The sequence below is a fragment of the Pan troglodytes genome, chromosome 1, assembly GCF_028858775.2.
Source record: "Pan troglodytes isolate AG18354 chromosome 1, NHGRI_mPanTro3-v2.0_pri, whole genome shotgun sequence".
Taxonomy (NCBI): domain Eukaryota; kingdom Metazoa; phylum Chordata; class Mammalia; order Primates; family Hominidae; genus Pan; species Pan troglodytes.
Window position 1 is genome coordinate 153,132,592 of NC_072398.2, and position 22,781 is coordinate 153,155,372.

General features: G+C 40.2%; 1 protein-coding gene across 11 annotated transcripts in view; it reads right to left on the minus strand.

Annotated features, from left to right (window-relative positions):
* Positions 1-7,137: 7,137 nt before the first annotated feature.
* Positions 7,138-22,781, minus strand: part of MIGA1 (mitoguardin 1) — a 95,681-nt gene continuing 80,037 nt past the window's right edge. For 10 of the 11 annotated variants that reach the window (XM_063817061.1, XM_016921132.4, XM_009423794.5 and 7 more), the window contains 4 exons: positions 20,428-20,562; positions 18,062-18,115; positions 13,564-13,680; positions 7,138-11,833 (listed from right to left, as the gene is read on the minus strand). In XM_063817061.1, the coding sequence (XP_063673131.1) occupies positions 11,615-11,833; positions 13,564-13,680; positions 18,062-18,115; positions 20,428-20,562 (525 nt within the window). In that variant the 3' untranslated portion in view covers positions 7,138-11,614. Of the gene's footprint in view, positions 11,834-13,563; positions 13,681-15,989; positions 16,209-18,061; positions 18,116-20,427; positions 20,563-22,781 lie in introns of those variants that run through there. The other variant, XM_054667433.2, reaches the window with a different exon arrangement.

Sequence of the window (22,781 nt, forward strand, 5' to 3'; positions counted from 1 at the left end):
GAGACTCTGTCTCCAAAAAAAAAAAAAGGCCGGGCGCGGTGGCTCCTGCCTGTAATCCCAGCACTTTGGGAGGCCAAGGCGGGTGGATCACCTGAGGTCAGGAGTTTGCGACCAGCCTGACCAACATGGTGAAACTCTATCTCTACTAAAAATACAAAAAATTAGCCGGGCGTGGTGACGTGCGCCTGTGATCCCAGCTACCTGGGAGGCTGAGGTTGAAGAACCCACTTCGCTTGAACCCGGGAGGCTGAGGTTGCTGTGAGCTGAGATGGCACCATTGCACTCCAGCGTGAGCAACAAGAGTGAAACTCCCTCTCTCTCTCCGTTTCTCTCTCTCTCACACCCGTACACACAAAAGGCCTTCTACTCAAATATAACTCTGTTCCCCAGTCCCATCCCCACAGTATTTACTCAGGATGGAAACTCTTCTAAGGAGGGTAAGCCATTCATTCCTCGATTACAGAAAAGTTCAAAATTGGTAATTAAAATTATTTAAATGTACCAAACTACGGATAGTGATAGGCGGTCTTGGTAGTCTTGCTTGTGCCCTTGCTCTCTTTGATACCATCACCTTGGCCTTCTTCAGTTCATGAAACTTTCTATGGGCAGTCTGGCTGCAGGGCCTTTGTATAAGTTGTTCCCTGCATGAAATCCTTTCTCCCACTTTCCCCTTCACCTAACTTCAACATATCCTCCCGATCTCTTATTAAATGCTGCTTCCTCGGAGAAGGCTTCCTTGCATCCCACCTTTCTCCCCACCTTGCACCTCACCTTTCATCCCACCTTTCTCTTCCCTATATATATATATTCCTACTTATTTGCTTATTTATTTATTTATTTATTTATTTATTTGGAGATGTAGTCTCGCTCTGTCGCCCAGGCTGGAGTGCAGTGGCACGATCTCAGCTCACTGCAACCTCCGCTTCCCCAGTTCAATCGATTCTCCTGACTCAAAAGTAGCTGGGATTACAGGCGCGTGCCACCACACCTGGCTAATTTTTGTATTTTTAGTAGAGATGGGGTTTCACCATGTTGGCCAGGCTGGTCTTGAACTCCTGCCCTCAAGTGATCCACCCACCTCGGCCTCGCAAAGTGCTGGGATTACAGGTGTGAGCCACTGTGCCCTGCCCCTATACATATCAATTTATAATTACATATTTATTTCTGTGATTTAAAGAAGTGAGTTGGCTGAGCATGGCGTCTCACGCCTGTAATCCCAGCACTTTGGGAGGCTGAAGCGGGTGGATCACTTGAGGTCAGGAGTTCGAGACCAGCCTGGCCAACATGGCGAAATCCTGTCTCTACTAAAAATATAAAAATTAGCTGAGTGTGGTAGCGTGCGCCTGTAGTCCCAGCTACTCGGGAGGCTGAGGCAGGAGAATTGCTTGAAACCAGGAGGCGGAGGTTGCAGTGAGCCGAGATCATGCCACTGCACTCCAGTCTGGGCGACAGAGTGAGACTCTGTCTCGAAATATAATAAATAAATAAATAACTAGAAACTTAACAATTTTTTATTTTTATATCCACCCAATAGATTCACCAGATTAAACAAAGCTCTCCATTCTCTCTGTAGAACACTGATAGCTACTCACAGCATGCAAGGCCTGCTTATTTTCCCACCAATTCATCATTCATTCATTCAACAGATATTCAGTTCTATATGCTAAGGATACAGCAGTGATAAAAGAAAAATCCCTGCCATTATGGAACATACATTCTAGTGAAAGAAGGCAGACAATAAGCAAATAAGTGAACTATGTAGTATTTAGTGACATGTAATATGGCAATATGGATAATACCAGAGCAGGGAAGTAGAGAATGCTGGAGGCAGGCTGAGTAGATGTTGTAATTTTAGATAAGAGTGGCTAAGGAAAGCCTCATATGAGTAAAAGCCTTGAGGAGAGTGAAGCAGTAGGCTATGTAAATATCTGGAGAAGCAAATATTTGGAGGAAGAGTGGTCCAGGGATAGATACAAAGGCCCAGAGAAGGATTCTATCTGACATGTTCTAGGAAGAACCAGGAGGCTTGTGCGACTGAAGCTGAGTAGGTGAAGGGTGAGGTAATAGGAGGTGCAGTGGGGAGCAGGAGACAAGACTACGTAGGATTTTGTTTGTTTGAGAATAAGTCTCGCTCTGTCGCCCAGGCTGGAGTGCAGTAGCATAAACTCTGCTCACTGCAACCTCCGCCTCCTGGGTTCAAGCGATTCTCTTCCCTCAGACTCCCGAGTAGCTGGGATTACAGGCGCCTGTCACCATGCCCGGCTAATTTCTGTATTTTTAGTAGAGATGGGGTTTCACCATATTGGCCAGGCTGGTCTCAAACTCCTGACCTCAGGTGATCCGTCTACCTCGGCCTCCTAAAGTGTTGGGATTACAGGCATAAGCCACCATGCCTGGCCTTTTTTTTTTTTTTAGAGACCCAGGCTGGAGTGCAGTGGTGGAATCACAGCTCACCGCAGCCTCTAACTTCTGGGCTCAAGCGATCCTCCTGCCTCAGCTTCTCTGAGTAGCTGGGACTACAGGCATGCAACAACACACCTGGCTAATTTTTTAGTTTTTGTAGAAATGGGGTCTTATTGTGTTGCCTGGGTTGGTCTCAAACTCCTGGGCTTAAGCATCCTCCCACTTCGGCCTCCCAGAGAGTAGGGATTATAGGCATGAGCCATTGTGCCCAGCCTCTTTTTGTACAGCATTGTAAAGATTTTGGTTTTTACTCTAACATGGGTGGTCTCTGGTAGGTTTTGAACAACATAGTGACATGATCTGACATGTTTACTCTCTCTAGCTTAAGTGCTGCACATACACTAAATGAGGCAAGAGAAGAAGCAGGGAGATCAATTAATTAGGAGGCTTCCACAATAATCGGAATGAGGAATGGGGATTTGGGCCAAAGTGATAGTTGTGAAGGTAGTGAGAAATATCTGGCATATTTTTGTTTCCTTGTTGCCTTTTTAGGTAGAAATGGTAGGATTTTTTTTTTTTTTTTTTTTGGTAACTGAATGTGAGGTGTGAGGAAAGGAGGTTTTGGGCCTTTGATCTGGAAGAATGGAGTTGTAATTTACTCAGATAGGGAAGGTTGTGGGAAGAGGAGGTTTAGGCAGGGGTGGTAAGGAGCTCAGTTTTGACATGCTAAGTTTGAGATTACTAAAAATCCAAGATCTGCCAATTTGTATAAGCATTACTTGTATACTTATCACGAGTGATTAGGTTTGTTCTATGTCAGTTGCACGGTTTTGAAATTATACAAAGTAAACATTTAAAAAATGAAATTATAGGCCAGGCATGGTGGCTCACACCTGTAAGCCCAGCGCTGTGGGAGGCCAAGGTAGGCAGATCACCTGAGGTCAGGAGTTCGAGACCAGCCTGGCCATGATGGCAAAATCCCGTCTACTAAAAATACAAAAATAAGCCGGGCATGGTGGTACGTGCCTGTAATCCCAGCTACTCGGGAGGCTGAGGCAGGAGAATCGCTTGAACCCAGGAGGCGGAGGCTACAGTGAGCCCAGATCGTGCCCCCAAAAAAAAAATAAAGAAATTATAAAAGCAAAAATAAAGTTATAGTTTTTTATAAAAGCTGAGTTGAATGCTTTGAAAAGACTTGATAAAGGCAAATAGCTTACAAAAATTACCACCAAGCTAGGTGTGGAGAAGACAAATGTAAAAGATTGGGTACAAAATTGTACAAATCTAGGGAGATTCTGCAGTCAGTGCTTTTTAATGTACCTTTTCTCTCCTTTAAAAGTAAGGAAAACTCGAAATTCCAGATGATGATTTAGGGCAGGGGCCCCCAAACCCCAGGCTGCACAGCAGGAGGTGAGGGCTGGCGAGTGAGCATTACCACCTGAGCTCTGCCTCCTGTCAGATCAACGATGGCATTAGATTCTCATAGGAGAGCAAACCCTATTATGAACTGTGCATGTAAGGGACCTAGGTTGTGCACTCCTTAGGAGAATCTAATCCCTGATGATCTGTGATGGACCAGTTTCATCCCAAAACTATCCACCACAGCCACCCCCAAACCGTCCATGGAAAAATTGTCTTCCCCATAACTGGCCCCTGGTGCCAAAAAGGTTGGAGACCACTGATTTAGCGGTTTAGTTTATGTAACAAAGATATCTTGAAATATCGAGTGAATCCATACTCACAACTAAAGGCCTTGATACTATATCAAAAGATTGGCCAAAGAAAGTATATTCATTCATTTAACATTAAAATGTCAACCAGGCATGGTAGCTGAAGCCTGTAATCCCAGAACTTTGGGAGGCTGAGGTGGGAGGATCACTTGAGGACAGGAGTTCAAGACCAGCCTGGGAAACATACCAAGACCTCCTCTCTACTAAACAAAAATAAGCCAGGTGTGGTGGCATGTGGCTGTAGCCCCAGCTACTCAGGAGGCTGAGGCAGGAGAATCACTTGAGCCCAGGAGTTAGAAGTTGCAGTGAGAACCACTGCACTCCAGCCTGGGTAAGAGAGAGAGAAAAACCTTATCTCTTAAAAAAAAAAAAGTAATTTGTCTACATCATTATGTATAATCTATTATGATTCCCTGCCATGGTATCCAGCCACCAAGACAACCCCAAATGTTCCACCTCTTGGTACTCGCATCCTGTGTAATCCCCTCCCACATTGTGTCAGCGTTGGTCTGTGTTACCAATGGCAGAAGTGGCAACACTTCCACATCTAGGTTATAAAAGACATTGTGTCTTTTACCTTGCTGTTTCTTGGATTATTTATCTGGGAGGAAGCCAGCTGCCACGTCTTTTTTTTTTTTTTTCTGTAGAGACAGGGTCTCATTTTGTGGCCAGGCTGGTTTCACACTTATAGGCTCAAACAAACATTCCTCCTGCCTCAGCCTCCCAAAGCGCTGGGATTACAGGCATGAGCCACCATGCCTGGCCAGCTGTCATGTCTTAAAAGACACTCAGGCAGCTGAGAGGTCTAGTTGGTAGGAACTAAGGTCTCTTGCTAATGGCAAGGGACTGAGGCCTCCTGAAAACAGACATGTGAATGAGAAAACCTTAGAAGTGAGTCTTCCAGCCCCAATCAGGCCTTCAGATGACTGCAACTTCAGGAGAGAACCACCAGACTAAGCCATTCCTGAATTCCCAGCCCTCAGAAACTGTGTAAGATCATGTTTGTTGTTTCGAGCTGCTAAAATTTTAGGATAATTTGTTGTATTGTAACAGATTGTGAATATAATTGCTTTAACATTTATTATCCATCTTCATCTTCTACCACATTGTTTTATTGGTCCTTTGTAAAATTCCTGGGGCCATTCTTTTTCTTTCTTTTTTTTTTTAAAGATGGATTCTCGCTCTGTTGCCCAGGCTGGAGTGCAATGGCGTGATCTCAGCTCACTGCAACCTCTGCCTCCCAGGTTCAAGCAATTCTCCTGCCTCAGCCTCCCGAGTAGCTGGGACTACAGGCACGCAATGCCACGCCCGGCTCATTTTTTGTATTTTAGTGGAGATGGGGTTTCACTGTGTTGCCCAGGCTGGTCGCGAACTTCTGAGCTCAGGCAATCCACCCGCCTCAGCCTCCCAAAGTGCTGGGATTACACGCCGTGAGCCACCGCACCTGGCCCCTAGGACCATTCTCACACAGAGTTATTATTAAATAAGAATTAGCAAAGTTCAGGAAGTCATATATTTCAAGTGCTTTCTAATTCAAAGTGCTTCTCTATATTCAAGTACTATGGTATCATTTCAAACATAGCAAATTATAAAAGTTCTGTAATTTCCTAAATATAAATGTACTTTGTGAAAGGCTTCTGTGACACACATAAAAGACATATTTGATGTACCAGTTGCTTTGCTGTGGCTTTTAAGTAAAGAATAAAAAGTGTCATAGAAGGAAGGCTGTTTTTCTTCTCTGTAGTAGAATACAGTCCTTCCCTGCCCAGATGATGGTTACTGTAGAGTTTTCACTGTTCAGATATAGAAAAAGCCAAAGAAAGAACCTTAGCAGACAGAAGAGTTTGTGTAGCCTGATCAAAGATGTCAGTAGCGTAAGAAGAGAAAGAGATCAAGGGAGAAGAAGTGGCAGGATAAAGTATCAGAGAATACAGGGCATAGGAAGAAACACTGCAGAAAAAACCAGAAGTCAAAAGCAGCATAAGAACAGTTAGTTTAGAAAGATTAACAAAGTGATTTATAAAGATTTCCAGCAAAGCCCTATAAAGTCTAACAATAGGGCACTAAGATGTTTGCAGAGAAGCATTTTAAATATACATAAGAATTCAGAGACAGATGTTTAAAGTGCAAAACATTAAGTTCAGATCCTGAACATTAAGTTCAGGATCAAAGAAGATGCATGAGACAACAGAGTATGGCAGATAATGACAAAACAGAAAATGAGAATGAGATGCTGCTCTAGTTTCCCATTGCACTCCAACCCTGTATCCTAGCTAAGGAAAGATTCTACTCATGTTTATATGGTTTTCTTATCAATATATTTCACTTTATATGTTTAATAATTCTAAAAATGTAACTATATAGATTTATCTATATCATATATAATTATTCTAAAATAAACCCATTTGTTAAAAGTCTCAAACTAAGAATCTGTTTTCATATCCAGGTGACTTCCATCTGGTGACTATGGTGGTATCCAGGTGGCATCCCTCTCCTTGACTAAATATATCTGAACCCTTTTGTTTTTTGGTTTTGAGACTGAGTCTCACTCTGTTGCCCAGGCTGGAGTGCAGTGGCGTGATCTCAGCTCACTACAACCTCCACCTCCTGGGTTCAAGCAATTCTCCTGCCTCAGCCTTCCAAGAACCTGGGATTACAGGTGTGTGCCACCATGCCTGGCTAATTTTTGTATTTTTAATAGGGACAGGGTTTTGCCATGTTGGCCAGGCTGGTCTCGAACTCCTGACCTCAGATGATCCACCCGCCTCGGCCTCCTAAAGTGCTGGGATTACAGGCATGAGCCACCGCACCCGGCCTTTTATTTTTTATTTTAATGATAAAGTTTTATATTTGATTATAATGCTTCTGCAGTTGTCCTGTTCTCTATGCCATATATATGGGTCTTATGGAGACTGAATATTCTCATACAGGATCTGATGAGACAAGCGTGACTTCATAATTATATATTAACATTGTTTAAAATATTCAATACATCAGCAAGACGTACCATCACTTTTTTATTTGGCAGTAATAGTAATACATCCATGTTACAGTGCTTATTTTGGCTAAAGAGCCAGTGCAATTTTTTCTGCTACTGTAGTGTTTTACTTTTACACAAATTAATGAGTACAGTCCTTACATTTAGGAGACAGAAACATTTACTGATATCAGCTAAGTAAAGCTAATACATGGTTGTTCACAAACTAAACAAAACAATAACGTAATATACTCATTAGGAACAAAGTAGGGATGTTCTTATTTCCACTAATCACAGATTATATAAATTCTTAAATTTCACATACATATTTCTTAATCTAAGCAAAAAAAATTAGAATTCAGCTTAATTCCTATAATCATTTTGAAATTTACATCAAATAATTTCTGAATATATATTCACATTAAAATAAAAGTAAATGGGTTACATAAACATAATTTAAAATTTCTGATTATGAAAAGTTATAGAGAAGTACATTAAATGTTACTTTGGCATTCCTATTTCCTAGGCTTACAGGAATTATTAAGAATTCCTTTGTAATGCAAATAATCACTCTCTTGGAAATTAAATTTAAGTAGAAAATGTTACATTTTAAGGCAAGAAAACATTTGTAAATATTTTTATAAAGGCATTTAATTCAACAAATTAACGGAATCATAGTAAATGGATGCAAATAAAGAATATTACTTTATGAGAAAGACAAAGTTCTTTGGAGCTTACTGTGACAGTATGGAAAACTTGTCTTCTTTTTTAAAAGATAATTCCATTTTGATACTTAATAAACATAATGTTAACCTTCAAGAAGAAATAAGCATTCTTAGTTGAACAAAAATGTAGAGAAATTAAAATACAAAAAATGAAATTAAAAGAAATACCAAATGTAAATTGCCTCAAAATTTATCTTCTTTCTTCTAGAAAAAAGGATATTTTCTCAGGAGTGACTTAATTGAAGTCCCTCTTATAATTTACATATGGAAGTGGATGGTAGAGCTCATGGTGGCAAGGGCAATTCCATGATTAAGTGTTTAAACAGGGTTTACCCTAAAAGGCTCTAAACTAATCATTTTTAAAAACATTGCTTTTGCTATTTAACCCAATTTTAAGGCAAATGGAAACCGTTACATATGTCTTTTTTTTTTTTTTTTTTTTTTTTTTTGAGACAGAGTTTCACTCTTGTTGCCCAGGCTGGAGTGCAATGGCACGATCTCGGCTAACTGCAACCTCCGCCTCCCGGGTTCAAGTGATTCTCCTGCCTCAGCCTCTCGAGTAGCTGGGATTACAGGCATGCGCCACCGTGCCTGGCTAATTTTTGTATTTTTAGTAGAGACGGGGTTTCACCATGTTAGTCAGGCTGGTCTCAAACTCCTGACCTCAGGTTATCTGCCCACCTGGGCCTCCCAAAGTGCTGGGATTACAGGCGTGAGCCACTGCTCCTGGCCTGTTATATATGTCTTAAGTACCCTTCTGCATGCAGTCAGAAATGTTCTTTTCAAGAGGACATTTCCTTTAAAAAGTTCAAGTTTCTTCTCTTACGATAAAGAGATTTTTCCTATACTTATTGTCCTAAAATTCTATTTGGTCACTCTTACCTCTTTTGTGAAAGGCCACATCTTGCTAAAGTAGCAGCTACTGAACTGACCAGAAACAAACTCAAACACTGAATTTGACAAACCAACCTGCTGAATATAAGCAACTTTTTCTAAGATGAAATGTAAAAAAGAAAAAGAAAAAACAAAAAGCAACACCTTCTAGAAAGCCATTCATCTTATCTCATAAAATTAATTCCCCAGAGTTATCTCATGTAGTAGCAGCATTATCAAATAGTGCAATTCTTCAAAATTGATTTCAAATAATATCTTTCTAAAATAAATTACATTTACTTACAGCTTTGCTTATAAAACCACAGCTTAAAACACTTAGCCCTCAAATCGGTAAATTACTATAAGCAATAACTGTCTTGTCTACATGGTAATGAAATGCATGTGCACGCACACATATGTGTGTGAAGACCAAAGATACCGCAACAAGGTAAAAACATGTAATATTAAATAAAAAGTAAACAGTACATAATGGAATTTTTAGTTTTGGTACTTCTAATCATATTCCCGTCAATAATAAGAATTATAAATAGGTAACTGTTAAATTCAGCATCTATGTAAGAAAAGGCAAGGAGCTATATACTAAAGAACAGTGATAATTTGTATGTTTCATGCTATATAACCTATAAAGTACATGCAAAACAGCATGATCCTGAATTCCATATTTTATAGTTAATTTACATAAATGTGGCACATACAGAAAATTACAAATCTTAAAAGATTATGCTTTTCCCGCCCACTTTTTTCATCTTCTATTTATTAATCAGAAACTAGGCACTTTAATCTAAAAATTCGCTTTTTAAAAATGCATTTTAGGAGTAAGACATGGTGACACATGCCTCTGGTATGAGGAGTTGGAGACTGCAGTGAGCTATGTATGATAGCACACTGCACTCCAGCCTGGGCAATAGAGCGAGACCCCATCTCTTAAAAGAAGGCAAAAAACAATGCATTTTAGGTCCTTTTGTGCAACTCACTCCTAAAATGACTAAAGCCCGTTTTAGGGGCAAAATCAACAAATCTCATCTACTTACATACTGAGTTAGCCACTCCAAATAAGTGGTATATTATTTAGAAACAAAATTAATACAACTCTGAAAGCATTTAATATACTCTTATAGAAGAACTCCACCCATAAAAACAATTCATTTGTTTGTAGATTTATCATAATGAACATGAAATATATACTTCCACGTCATTAAAAAATATTTTTGTTTTACATTCCAGGGAGGAAAAAACCCTTCTTTAAAATGTCAATAAGATTCAAACTATGAATACTTTAAAAACATAGGCATAATATGACAAATTCCCACTGGGCTGAGTTTTCTGTGGGAATAACTAAAAGGAAGGAGAAAGGAGAAATTATTTCACTGTACCAAGTTTCATACCTTCAGATGTTGACAGTCTTCAAATAACACTAAATTTTAAATTGCCTTTATTAATTAATAAATGTTATCTTTTAATCAATACTCATTCCAGGGGAAAATGCTCTAATGTATAAAAAGAAAGTTCTTCAGTCTCTTTGTAACTTACAGGACCAACAGTAACATATTTTGGAAACTACAGTTAATATAAATTTGTAAATTGTAAATTTCTCAATGTCAATTCATTTAAATGCTGTATTTGTTTTATTTATTCACTTCTGAGATAGGGTCTTGCTCTGTCGCCCAGGCTGGAGTGCAGTGATGCAATCACGGCTCATGACAGCCTTGACCTTCTGGACTCAAGTGATCCTCCCACCTCAGCCTCCCAAGTAGCTGGGACCACAGACACATGCCACCACACCCAACTAATTAATTTAATTTAATTAATTTATTTTTTGAGACAGAGTCTCACTTTGTTGCCCAGGCTGGAGTGCAGTGGTGCGATCTCGGCTCACTGCAACCTCCACTTCCTGGGTTCAAGCAATACTCCTGTCTCAGCCTCCCGAGTAGCTGGGACTACAGGCACCCGCCACCACACCTGGCTAATTTTTGTATTTTTAGTAGAGACGGGGTTTCACCATATTGGTGAGGCTGGTCTCGAACACCTGACCTCAGGTGATCCGCCCACCTTGGCCTCCCAAAGTGCTAGGATTACAGGCCTGAACCACCACACCCAGCCTATTTTTATTTTTTAAAAAAATTTTAATATTTCCATGGAACTCTGCTTGATACCAGCTAATTTATTTTTATGTTTTTGTAGAGACAGGCATCTCCTTATGTTGTCCAGGCTAGTCTCAACCTCCTGGCCTCAAACTGTCCTCCTGCCTTAGCCTCCCAATGTATTACAGGCATGAGCCACTGCAAGTGGCCCATTTAAATGTTCTATAACAATATTCAGTGATTACAATTTCTTTGATTCAAATACATAAGCAAATGCACAAGCAATAATGTATGCAGTACATATTAAACATCATTACTGCCTAAACTTGATTAAACAAATGAATAACTTTATAATTAAAAATATGTTTCTAGGCAAAGTTAAATATATTGACATTAGAAGTAATATATTCTTGCATGTGTGGGCCACAAAGACCTTGGCTAAAGTGTACATTTTAAAGGTGCAAAGCATAAAAACAGAGCTTTTGAGAATGACAGCTTCAAGAAGACAAACCAATTAACTCCTAAATATTGGCTTCAATTCAAGCAATATTTCTGTAAAATATACATTTCATGACTTCAATTATTACCTAATGAATGCAAAAAGCCACTATGACTACACTACACAGGAATTCAATGACAGAACTTCTGTATAAATACAGTACAGTTGCTCATTTTTTAGTAGATTTTTTTTCCTCCCTGAATCCACATGCACCAATTCTGTTAACTTTGTAATATATGTTACAAAATCAATAGTTACCTTAAAATATTTCATAGCACACTCAAATTGTATGATTCTTATGGTACTTATTGTACTTTGGCTTCCAGTAGCCCAGTGGACATAACATGACCATGACTGCTTAGACAACTACTTGTATGCCTCAGGGCATCTGCTTCAAGATAGGCCATTAAAAGCTCAGTGCGGCGAATGAGTAACTGCATGAGGTCTTCAGCTAAAGTCTCTGTACTTGAATAGCGCACCTTCTCAAAGTCAAAAATGTCTTTGAGAAATAAAAGAACTTGATTCTGGAAAATGAACATAAATTGGCATTTATTAGACCAAAATTATGTTACATTGAAAAAGCTTCTAATATTATAATGAGCACTGAATCAGGACTCAGAAGACCTGACTTCCAGTGCTAGTTTCATATCTCATTAGAAAAGGGACCTTGCACAAGTGATTTAACCTTTCCTTTTTGGGGGCTCATTTTCTTTTTCTGTGAAATAGGGCTAATACCACCCATCCTACTTACTACTCAGGGATGACATGATGATCAAAAAAGATAACCTATGTGATACCATGAAAAGGTGGGGAAACATTTAAAAAAAGATAATCTATAAGAAGTGCCTGTAAACTCTAAAGCACTGTTTAAATGTAAGGGGTTATAGTCCTTTCCCTTCGATGTGACCTTTGAGCATTGCCTCTACTCTAAGACAGAAGAATAAACTATTTCCAGTAATAGTTTTAAATAAATAATAATAAAATAATACGTTATAATTTTAAATGTGCTTTTTTTTTTTGTACAAGAAAAACCCTTAAGGCACATGAAAAATAAAGAACATTTCAGGTCTCAAATCAGTGGTAGATCCTGAAGGATATTTCATTTCAGTAAGTTATTATATACACTGGAACTCACTGTAAGCAAACTGTATAGGAATAAGTATTAAGTCTCAGCTGTTATGTCACCATAATAGAAAAAAAGTAATTTCAAAGAGCGAAAAACAGGAATATTTAATTTCTATCTTCTTTCTTAATAACGTATCTTCCAAATGTTATTAAGAAGTACTAAGAAGACACACTTCATTGATTCACTGGATTTTATATCTGAAAGGGTCATTAGCAATCAACCTGTTAGGCTCCCTCGTTTTATAGATAAAGAAAAGGAACATCAAAGAATGATTTGCCCCAAGTCAGAATGCTCACTGATGACAGACTTAATTCCCAACCCCTAAAACACATACCTTACATTTGGGTGGTCAAGTAAACTACAAAAATCAACGTGTTCTGAATGACAGTAAAATACACATTTTCTAAACCATTTATAAAAATATTACCTTGACAGCACATAAACATAATTTTAAAAAATGAATGGTATAGTAAAACATCCAAACTTTCAAATTCATACTCAATTATGTTTACTTTTATTTGCTCCTTGAAATGCAGCCTAAACTCAAGACTATTACATAGCGAGACTTTCCTTGTCACTTTGCCAGCCAGAAAATTCTATAAGGAGCTATAACTTGTATTTTGGCAAACTAAAACTGCTGACATTGGGAGATAACATTAAACCCCCATTTTATTTCTCACAACTTGGATTTTATCATTCATCTCAACTTTAACCACAACTTATTCTATATTACCACATGTGCAATAAAGGTGGATATTGTTTGTAAGTTTCAAAAGTGCCCAGGTATGAAAAACCAACTATCTACATTGATTTGACTGTCACATGGCAACACCATGCAAGACCATGTATCCCTTGCATTAGGGAATTGATAAGGTGAATGGATATGCTGAGTCTACTCCAGAATAAAGCACCAAATCTATAAAATACTGGTCCATTATAATAATAGTGGTATTATAAAATGCCAAAAATATTTAACACTGACATTTAAATGCTGAATTTAGGTGACTTTTATAACTTTACTTTTAAATAACATTTGTTCTTCTACAAAAGCAAAACAAAACAGAATAAAACCATATCTCCTTTTTGATTTAGAAAAAAAAAGAGAAATGATTCAATGACTGAACATACCTTAAAAAAGCAACATAAATCATACAGAGAATTTCTAGGACCCAAAAAGCCCCAGGCTAGGACAGGACTGATGTGTTCACAAATGGCATAAAAATGGGCAAAAAATCCATCTGGGATCTGTTGGGAAGTAAAGGAGAATCAAGTTACTTCTACCTTCTTGTTATTTGTTTTCTCTAGTACAGAAACTGAAGTTGCTATTCATTATATGACCAGTGGGAGTTTAAGAAAATTTGTTTTTTAGAACCAGAGTCTAGCAACACCTCAAACTCCTGGCCTCAAGCAATCCCCCGGCTTTAGCATCCTGAGCAGTGGGGACTACAGGCAGGCACTATAGTGCAGGGCTCATGACTAGCTCTTTTTGAGGGCAAACCAAGAGTCAGTCATGAGCCATGCTATTAAGAAAGTTAATAAGGTTACAAGTAACCTTTAGAGTCACAGAATGTTTTATGTAGATTTCATATCCTAGCCAACAGTTTCATATGTGCTGAGACACATTTCTATATTTGTTGTTTGTTTTTTTGAGACAGGGTCTCACTCTGTAGCCCAGGGTGAAGTGCACTGGTGCAGTCATGGCTCACTGCAGCCTCAACTTCCCAAGCTTGAGTGATCCTCCCACCTCAAAATTCCAGGTAGCTGGAACCACAGGTGCACGCCACCCCTCCTGGCTAATTTTTTCTATTTTTAGTAGAAACAGGTCTCACTATGTTGCTCAGGCTGGTCTTGAACTCCTGGGCTCAAGCAATCCTCCCTACTTTGCCTCCCAAAGTGCTGGGATTACAGGCGTGAGCTGCCACACCCCGCCCTTAAAAGTTGTTTTTACCTCATAAAAATGCTTCATAAAAAAGCAATCCAGCCAGGCATGGTGGCTCATGCCTATAATCCCAACACTTTTGGGAGGCCAAGGCAGGTGGATCACTTGACCCTTAGGAGTTCGAGACCAGCCTGGGCAACATGGTGAAACCTTGTCTCTACAAAAAATACAAAAGTTAGCCAGGCGTGGTGGTGTGTACCTATAGTCCCAGCTACTCAGGAGGCTGAGGTGGGAGGATCATTTGAGCCCAGGAGTTGGATGGTGCAGTGAGCCAAGATAATGCCACTGTACTCCAGCCTGGGTGACAAAGTAAGACTCTGTCTCAAAAAAAAAGGGCAATCATATTAGCTTTGCAACGAAGCAACAAAAAGAATGCTACAGTGTTCCTTAGTTGTATAAGTTTTATGATTATTAAGACTATCATAGTTTTAGCTATTTAAAAGCCCAACTCAAATCACTTAATTATATTAACTGACAAAAAAAAAACTAGTAAAATGATTAAGCTAAATTACTCTTACTAGAATCCTAACTTTTAATTAAGGAACCCTATATTATTTAAGCATTTAATTGTGTAATTGCCTCTTCCTGTGAAGTATTAGTCAATATAGCTGTGTTTTAGGAAACTCTAAGTTTATATTTATAATAACTCTTTGAATTTCCCTTGTTAAATAACACACTGTGGGATTTGTTATACAGCACTGACTACAGAAAACTACACCTTAAGATTCTGTCTCCTGGGGGGCGGGGGTTATTTTCTATTTTACAGTCTCCAAGACAATCTTCTAAACCTCATTTTCTTTTCTTTTTTTTTTTGTGAGACGGAGTCTCACTCTGTCGCCCAGGCTGGAGTGCAGTGGCACCATCTTGGCTCACTGCAACCTCTGCCTCCCGGGTTCAAGCAATTCTCCTGCCTCAGCCTCCCGAGTAGCTGGGATTACAAGCGTGCACCACCATGCCCAGCTAATTTTTGAGTTTTTAGTAGAGACGGGGTTTCGCCATGTTAGCCAGGCTGGTCTCGAACTCCTGACCTCAGGTGATCCACCCTCTTTGGCATCCCAAAGTGCTAGGATTACATGCAAGAGCCACTGTGCCGGGCCTAAACCTCATTTTTAAAATATAAGATAGCAGCAGTTACCATTTAATGAGTACCCATTATATTCTAGAAAATGTGCTAGTCTCTATTTAATTTACTATAACATTCCTTCAAAAGTATGTCATGTTAACATCATTTTAAACATGTGAAAAGTGATATTGGAGAGGGGTTAAATAAACTGCCCTAATTCACACACAGCTAGTTAGTGAGGGCCAAAAAGTATGTTCTACATATAGTAAAGTTCTAAATACCATACAGACTTGAAGTGTATTATGAGTTCAGAGAAGTGGGAACTTGGTGTGGGCTGAAGCAGACTAGATAAACTTCAGCAAGGAATAATGTGAGCTGAGCTCAATGATGGGTAAGATTTATTTAAGTACAGAGGGAATTTGGCATTTCAGGTATAGGAAATAGTTCCCAAGAGGTGAGACATATAGGTATCTATGGATATAGAAAGTTACAGGTTGGGCGCAGTGGCTCAGGCCTGAAATCCCAGCACTTTGGGAGGCCAAGGCAGGTGGATGACTTGAAGCTGGGAGTTTGAGATTAGCCTGGCCAACATGATGAAACCCCATCTTTGCCAAAAATATACAAATTAGCCGGACATGGTGGCAAGCGCCTGTAATCCCAGCTACTTGAAAGGCTGAGGCAGAAGAATCGCTTGAACCTGGGAGGCAGAGGTTGTAGTGAGCTGAGATCATGCCATTGCACTCCAGCCTGGGCGACAGAGTGAGACTCCGTCTCAAAAAGAAAAAAAAGTACAATATTTATTCTAAGAAGTAGAAAAATAAAGTTAGACATGTTAATAATATATCATTATTATTATAACTACCACTTACTAAACTCTTTAAATGTTTAATGTTTAAATTAAGCTTGTTGATATCATCGCTTTCATCCTTACCACAGTCCTATTAAGTAGGCATTAACACCATTTTGCAAATGGGAAAACTGAGGGTAAGCTGATGGTCAGTAACTTACTGTAATCATGCTAGCTAGTGTGAGAATCAAACCCATGTATACAAGTCTGTTCCTAGTCCTAATGTTAGAGTTCATCATCATCATTAAGGAAATCTGCTTAAAATATGGGTCTCTGGAATCATTTTAAATAAGAATTATTCAAATACAGGGGCTCCAGAATTATTTCTACCAGCACATTCTAAAGATGCTGTGAGGACTATACTTTAAAATCACTGCAACTGGCAATACTGTCTCAAAGTTATAAGATTGAAAAATATGGATATGATAAAATACTACAGGTCCTTGGGTAAATAATAATGTTGTAACAGTCAATACTTGCTTAATGCACTATGCCAAGCACTGTTCTAAGCACTTCACATTGAATCTTCAAGAAACCCTATGAGGGCTAGGCACAGTGGCTCACGCCTGTAATCCCAACACTTTGGGAGGCCGAGACTGGAAGATCACTTGAGGCCAGGAGTTTGAGGCCAGCCTGGGCAACACAGCAAGACCTCATCTGTACAAAAAAATAAAAAATCAGCCAGGCATGGTGGTGTGCACCTGTAGTCCTTGCAACTCAGGGAGGATGAGGTAGAAAGATTGCTTTAGCCCAGGAGTTATAGAGGCTGCAGTGAGCTATGATCATGCCACGGCACTCCAGCCTGAGTGACAGAGCAAGACCCTATCTCTAAAACAAAACAAAACACTATGAGGTAGATACTATTACTATTCTATTTTTAGAGATAAGGAAACTGAGGCATAGAGAGGGTAAGCAACTTGCCTAAGGTCACATAGCTAGTATGTGGCATTTGAACCCAGTAGTCTCACTCCAGAGTCCTTGCCCTTTACTACTAGGAGTGTATGAGAAAAACAATGCTTAGCAGGTAAGACGGGTTACAGGGTGTGAGGCGTGAAGGCAGGATATAAACTCTGAGACTTTTTATTTGTAGGGGCTCCAAACTGAATAAAGCAGCTATTAGAATCAAATCTTTATTTCTTAATTGGATTAAACGAAGGGAATCCACTATATTAAAGAACTGTAAAAAAATACTGGCCAGGTGCAGTGGCTCACACCTGTAATCCCAGCACTTTGGGAGGCCGAGGCGGGCGGATAACCTGAGGTCAGGAGTTTGAGACCAGCCTGGCCAACATGGTGAAACCCCGTCTCTACTAAAAATACAAAAATTAGCCGGGTGTGGTGGCACCTACAGTCCCAGCTACTCGGGAAGCTGAGGCAGAAGAATCGCTTGAACCCGGGAAGCAAAGATTGCAGTGAGCCAGGATCGCGCCACCACACTCCAGCCTGGACAACAGAGACAGACTGTCTCAAAAAAAAAAAAAAATTAATATCATTAAGAGAAAAAACAAAAACCTAAAACTTATCAGAGCTGTTTCCAACTCGAAACCCCTCTCCCAGTTAGCTGAAATACCATGCATGCCTCAATACTAAGGATGAGAAAGAAGGCCTTCAAAAAAGAAGCCAACCCACTACCAGTAAGTCACTCATCTAGCCTGAGGGACAGTCCCTCCTACCCCTCCTACAGCTGCCAATTCCCACCGGAGAAGTGACTCAGAAGCTGCTTTGACAGAATCCTTAAATGATTTAACAAAGGAATTCAGGACATAACGAATTTTACCTTCATCTGTTGTCTTTTCTGTTTCAGCACCGACCAACAACTTGAAGCCACAGCCTAAATACATGCAGAGAAAAGAAAGATTTATATATAGCTATATAAACATTTCCATTTTTATTAGAAATTCAAAGTTTATGGGTCTAAAACGTTCGATACATTCATTACTAATAAGAACTAGTCGGCCGGGCACAGTGGCTCACATCTGTAATCCCAGCACTTTGGGAAGCCGAGGCGGGTGGATCATGAGGTCAAGAGATGGAGACCATCCTGGCCAAGATGGTGAAACCCCATCTCTACTAAAAATGCAAAACAAAATTAGCTGGGCATGGTGGCGCATGCCTGTAGACCCAGACACTCGGGAGGCTAAGGCAGGAGAATTGCTTGAACCCGGGAGGCGGAGGCTGCAGTAAACAGAGATCGCGCCACTGCACTCCAGCCTAGCGACAGAGCAAGACTTTGTCTCAAAACAAACAAACAAACAAAAAACAAAACTAGTCAGGGTCCTCACACTGTTTGAAAATATTAATGAAAAGGTATTTCATTTTTATAAATTTTTAAATCATGAGCAAAGTTGTATGTTGCAAGGGAAAAAAAAAAGTAAAATAATATTTAAAAAATTAAACACAAAGCCACTAAAGGAAAAAGACTGCACTCTGGAACAAAGGAGATTCAATTTTCAGAGTTTTAAAGTTCTGTTCCTTAAGGGAAAAAAGTGAAAATATGTGTATATAGAATTCACATACACAAATAAATATTCTATGTGTAATAATAAAGTAATTTTTCTTCTTCTTTTTTTTTGAGACAGGGTTTCACTCCCATTGCCTAGGCTGAAGTGCAAAGGAGTGATCTCCGTTCACTGCAACCTCCGCCTCCAAGGCTCAAGTGAACCTCCCACCTCAGCCTCCTGAGTAACTGAAACCACAGGCACACACCACTGCACCTGGCAAATTTTTGTATTTTTTTTATAGAGACGAGGTGTCACTATGTTGCCCAGGCTGGTCTCAAACTCCTGAGCTCAAGTAATCGGCCTGCTTCGGCCTTCCAAAGTGCTGGGATTACAGGCATGAGCCACTGCACCTGGCCTAAAGTAATTTTTTTTCAAGAATAGTATTATTGGAATATTTGTGAATAGAGCTAACAGTCTGATCCAAATAAAGAACTAGGAAATACAACCATGACAGGACAAAAGCACCCAGTGGATCCTGAAGAAATCTGACCCTTGGAGGTGATTCCAGTCAGGAAAAAAAAAAAGAAAGAAAGAAAAATCTGACCCTACTCTGGCATGACCCAGCTTTGATCAAGGTCACTTTACCAAATCAGTTACAGAAATGGAGAACATGTACCTTTTATTATTAAAACATACTTAATTGAGGCAAAATGAATTTATTTAAAATGCTTTTAAGTTTAATATCAGTAAGTTCCAAAATAATTGTGAAATTGCCAACTGGAACATTTTTTTAAAGGTATCCAAACTGCATCATAAAATATATCCACCCTACTTTGCTTCCAGGTGCACACTTAAAGCCCAACAAAAACCAATGTCAAACAGGTTTGAGAACAGAAAAGAACAGAAGCTGAAAAGAGAATTTCATCTGAAGATGTTATGCCGTATATGCCTGAGCTGAATATCAAAGGATGAGCTCAGTTTCCATACATTATTTCACAGACAGATGTATATGTAAATCTTAACAATCTACCCAGCTTTGACATTTTTTTGAGATAGAGTTGCACTCTTGTTGTCCAGGCTGGAGTGCAGCGGCATGATCTCGGCTTACTGCAACCTCTGCCTCCTGGGTTCAAGCGATTATTACACCTCAGCCTCCCGAGTAGCTGGGATTACAGGTGCCCACCACCATACCCAGCTAATTTTTGTATTTTTAAAAGAGACAGCCTTTCACCATGTTGGCCAGGCTGGTCTCGAACTCCTGACCTCAAATGATCCACCTGCCTCAGCCTCCCAAAGTGCTGAGATTACAGGTGTGAGCGACCGCGCCTGGCCAACCACTTTTTTGTTTGTTTGTTTGTTTGTTTGTTTATGAGACGGAGTTTTGCTTTTGTTGCCCAGGCTGGAATGCAATGGCTCAATCTCAGCTCACAGCACCTCCCAGGTTCAAGCAATTCTCCTGCCTCAGCCTCCCGAGTAGCTGGGATTACAGGTGCCCGCTACCATGCCCAGCTAAATTTTTTTTTTGTATTTTTAGTAGAGATGGGGTTTCACCATGTTGGCCAGGTTGGTCTCAAACTCCTGACCTCAGGTGATCCGCCTGCCTTGGCCTCCCAAAGTGCTGGGATTACAGGCGTGAGCTACTGCGCCCAGCCTCACTTTTTAATCAAACTTAAAAGGCTGAGAAAGGTTAACCACCACTTACTGTTTCTTTGAAGGATGAGTTTAGCCATCGATTATTTACTACATTCTGTATGGATGTGGGTGGGTTTTCCAAATCTTCAAAGGAATCCATTAATATAAAATCCAGAACAACATCATAAAAATTTAGATTTTTCACCTGCATTAAATTATGAGTTGAAACAGAAATTATTATTACATAGAGCTGAAATAAAATCTGAGCCAGGGCTTTATGGTTTTATAACAGCAGGGGTTTTTTTAATCAGCTTATTCAAAAATAAAAAATAAAAGGAGAGATAAATATGAAAGCTCGCCACTAGAAATTACGAATTCACATTATCGCTGCTCCTTCCTAGATCTCAAGTGAAAATAATCTCTCCTCCTCTCTATTCTAGGAGTCCTTTGTTCACGCTTCTATTATAACATCCAGGATGCTCATTCTGCCTTGTTATTTAGTTACTGGTATATGTGCCTGTCTTCCCCACCAGATCATGAACATCTTGCTCTTTCATTCATTCATACATACACACTCTACATACTACATGCTGTACCAAGTGCTCAAACTTCTAGAGTAAGCAAATTAGACGCCTAGAGTATAGTGGGGAAAACAGCAACAAAATAATCCTGCAAATATCCAATTATGAACTGTGTGAAGCACAATAAAGGAAAAAGTATAGTGTGCTGTATCATTTTGGCAGAAATGTGGAGAATGAAACGGGAAAGAATGAATGCAGGGAGGAAAGGAGTGAGCAGGGAATCAGGAAATATAAAGACTACTGATGTAGCCCAGAGAAAAGACAACAGGCACTTAGGCCAAGAGGGGTGACAGAAAGAGAGAAAAGTCGAAGAAACTGAAAGATATTTAGGAGTTAAAACTGACAAAATTAGAGATGAATATGATAAAATGGGTGAGGATCAGGGAGAGGTGAAGGATGAGTCTCAGGTTGCTGGCCTGCAGAAGTAAATGGATACTGATTCCATTTCCTGAATAAGGGAACACTAGAAAAGGAAAAATTAAGTCTTCATGTATTTGTTGTATCCACTGTTTTCTCTGCCTAGAAGGCCTTTCAGCTGCTTGTAAACTCACTCTTTTTTTTTTTTTTTTTTTTTTTTTTTTTGCTTCTGAGACAGAGTCTTGCTCTGTCACCCAGGCTGGAGTGCACTGGCACGATCTCGGCTTACTGCAGCCTCCACCTCCTGGGTTCAAGTGATTCTCTTGCCTCACCCTCCTGAGTAGCTGGGATTACAGGCACGCACCACCATGCCTGGCTAATTTTTGTATTTTTAGGGGAGACAGGGCTTCACCATGTTGGCCTGGCTGATCTCAAACTCCTGGCCTCAAGTGATCTGCCCGCCTCGGCCTCCCAAAGTGCTGGGATTTCATTCTTTTTTTGTGTGTGTGTGACGGAGTCTCGCTCTGTCACCCAGGCTGGGATTACAGGCATGCGCTCCATGCCTGGCTAATTTTTGTAGAGACAGGTTTCACCATGTTGGTCAGGCTGGTCTTAAACTCCTGACCTCACGATCTGCCCGTCTCAGCCTCCCAAAGTGCTGGGATTACAGGTGTGAGCCACCATGCCGGACCGATATCTATATCTATATATTTTTTGAGACAGAGTCTCGTTCTGTCACCCAGGCTGGAGTACAGTGGCGCGATCTTGGCTCACTGCCACCTCCACCTCCCAGGTTCAAGCAATTCTCATTCCTTGGCCTCCCGAGTAGTTGGGATTACAGGCGTGAGCCACTACACCTGGCTAATTTTTGTATTTTCAGTAGAGACGAGGTTTTGCCATGTTGGCTAGGTTGGTCTCGAACTCCTGACCTCAGGTGATCTGCCTGCCTCAGCCTCCCAAAGTGCTGGGATTACAGGCGTGAGCCACCATGCCTGACCAATATCTATATCTATATATTTTTTGAGACAGAGTCTCGTTCTGTCACCCAGGCTGGAGTACAGTGGCACGATCTTGGCTCACTGCCGCCTCCACCTCCCAGGTTCAAGCAATTCTCGTTCCTTGGCCTCCCGAGTAGTTGGGATTACAGGCGTGAGCCACTATACCCAGCTAATTTTTGTATTTTCAGTAGAGACAAGGTTTTTCCATGTTGGCTAGGTTGGTCTCAAACTCCTGACCTCAGGTGATCCGCCCGCCTCAGCCTCCCAAAGTGCTGGGATTACAGGCGTGAGCCACCATGCCTGGACCGATATTTATTTCTATATCTGTATCTACATATATATTATAAACTGTGAACTCACACTGACAGCTCCAATTCCAATCCCAGCATTTTATACCTCCCTTCTCTCACAGGGAAAAGCTGGCTCTGATTTTTCTCAGTATACTTATTTGTTCAGTCCTGTGTATACAGCCAATTCCCCAGCCCTAC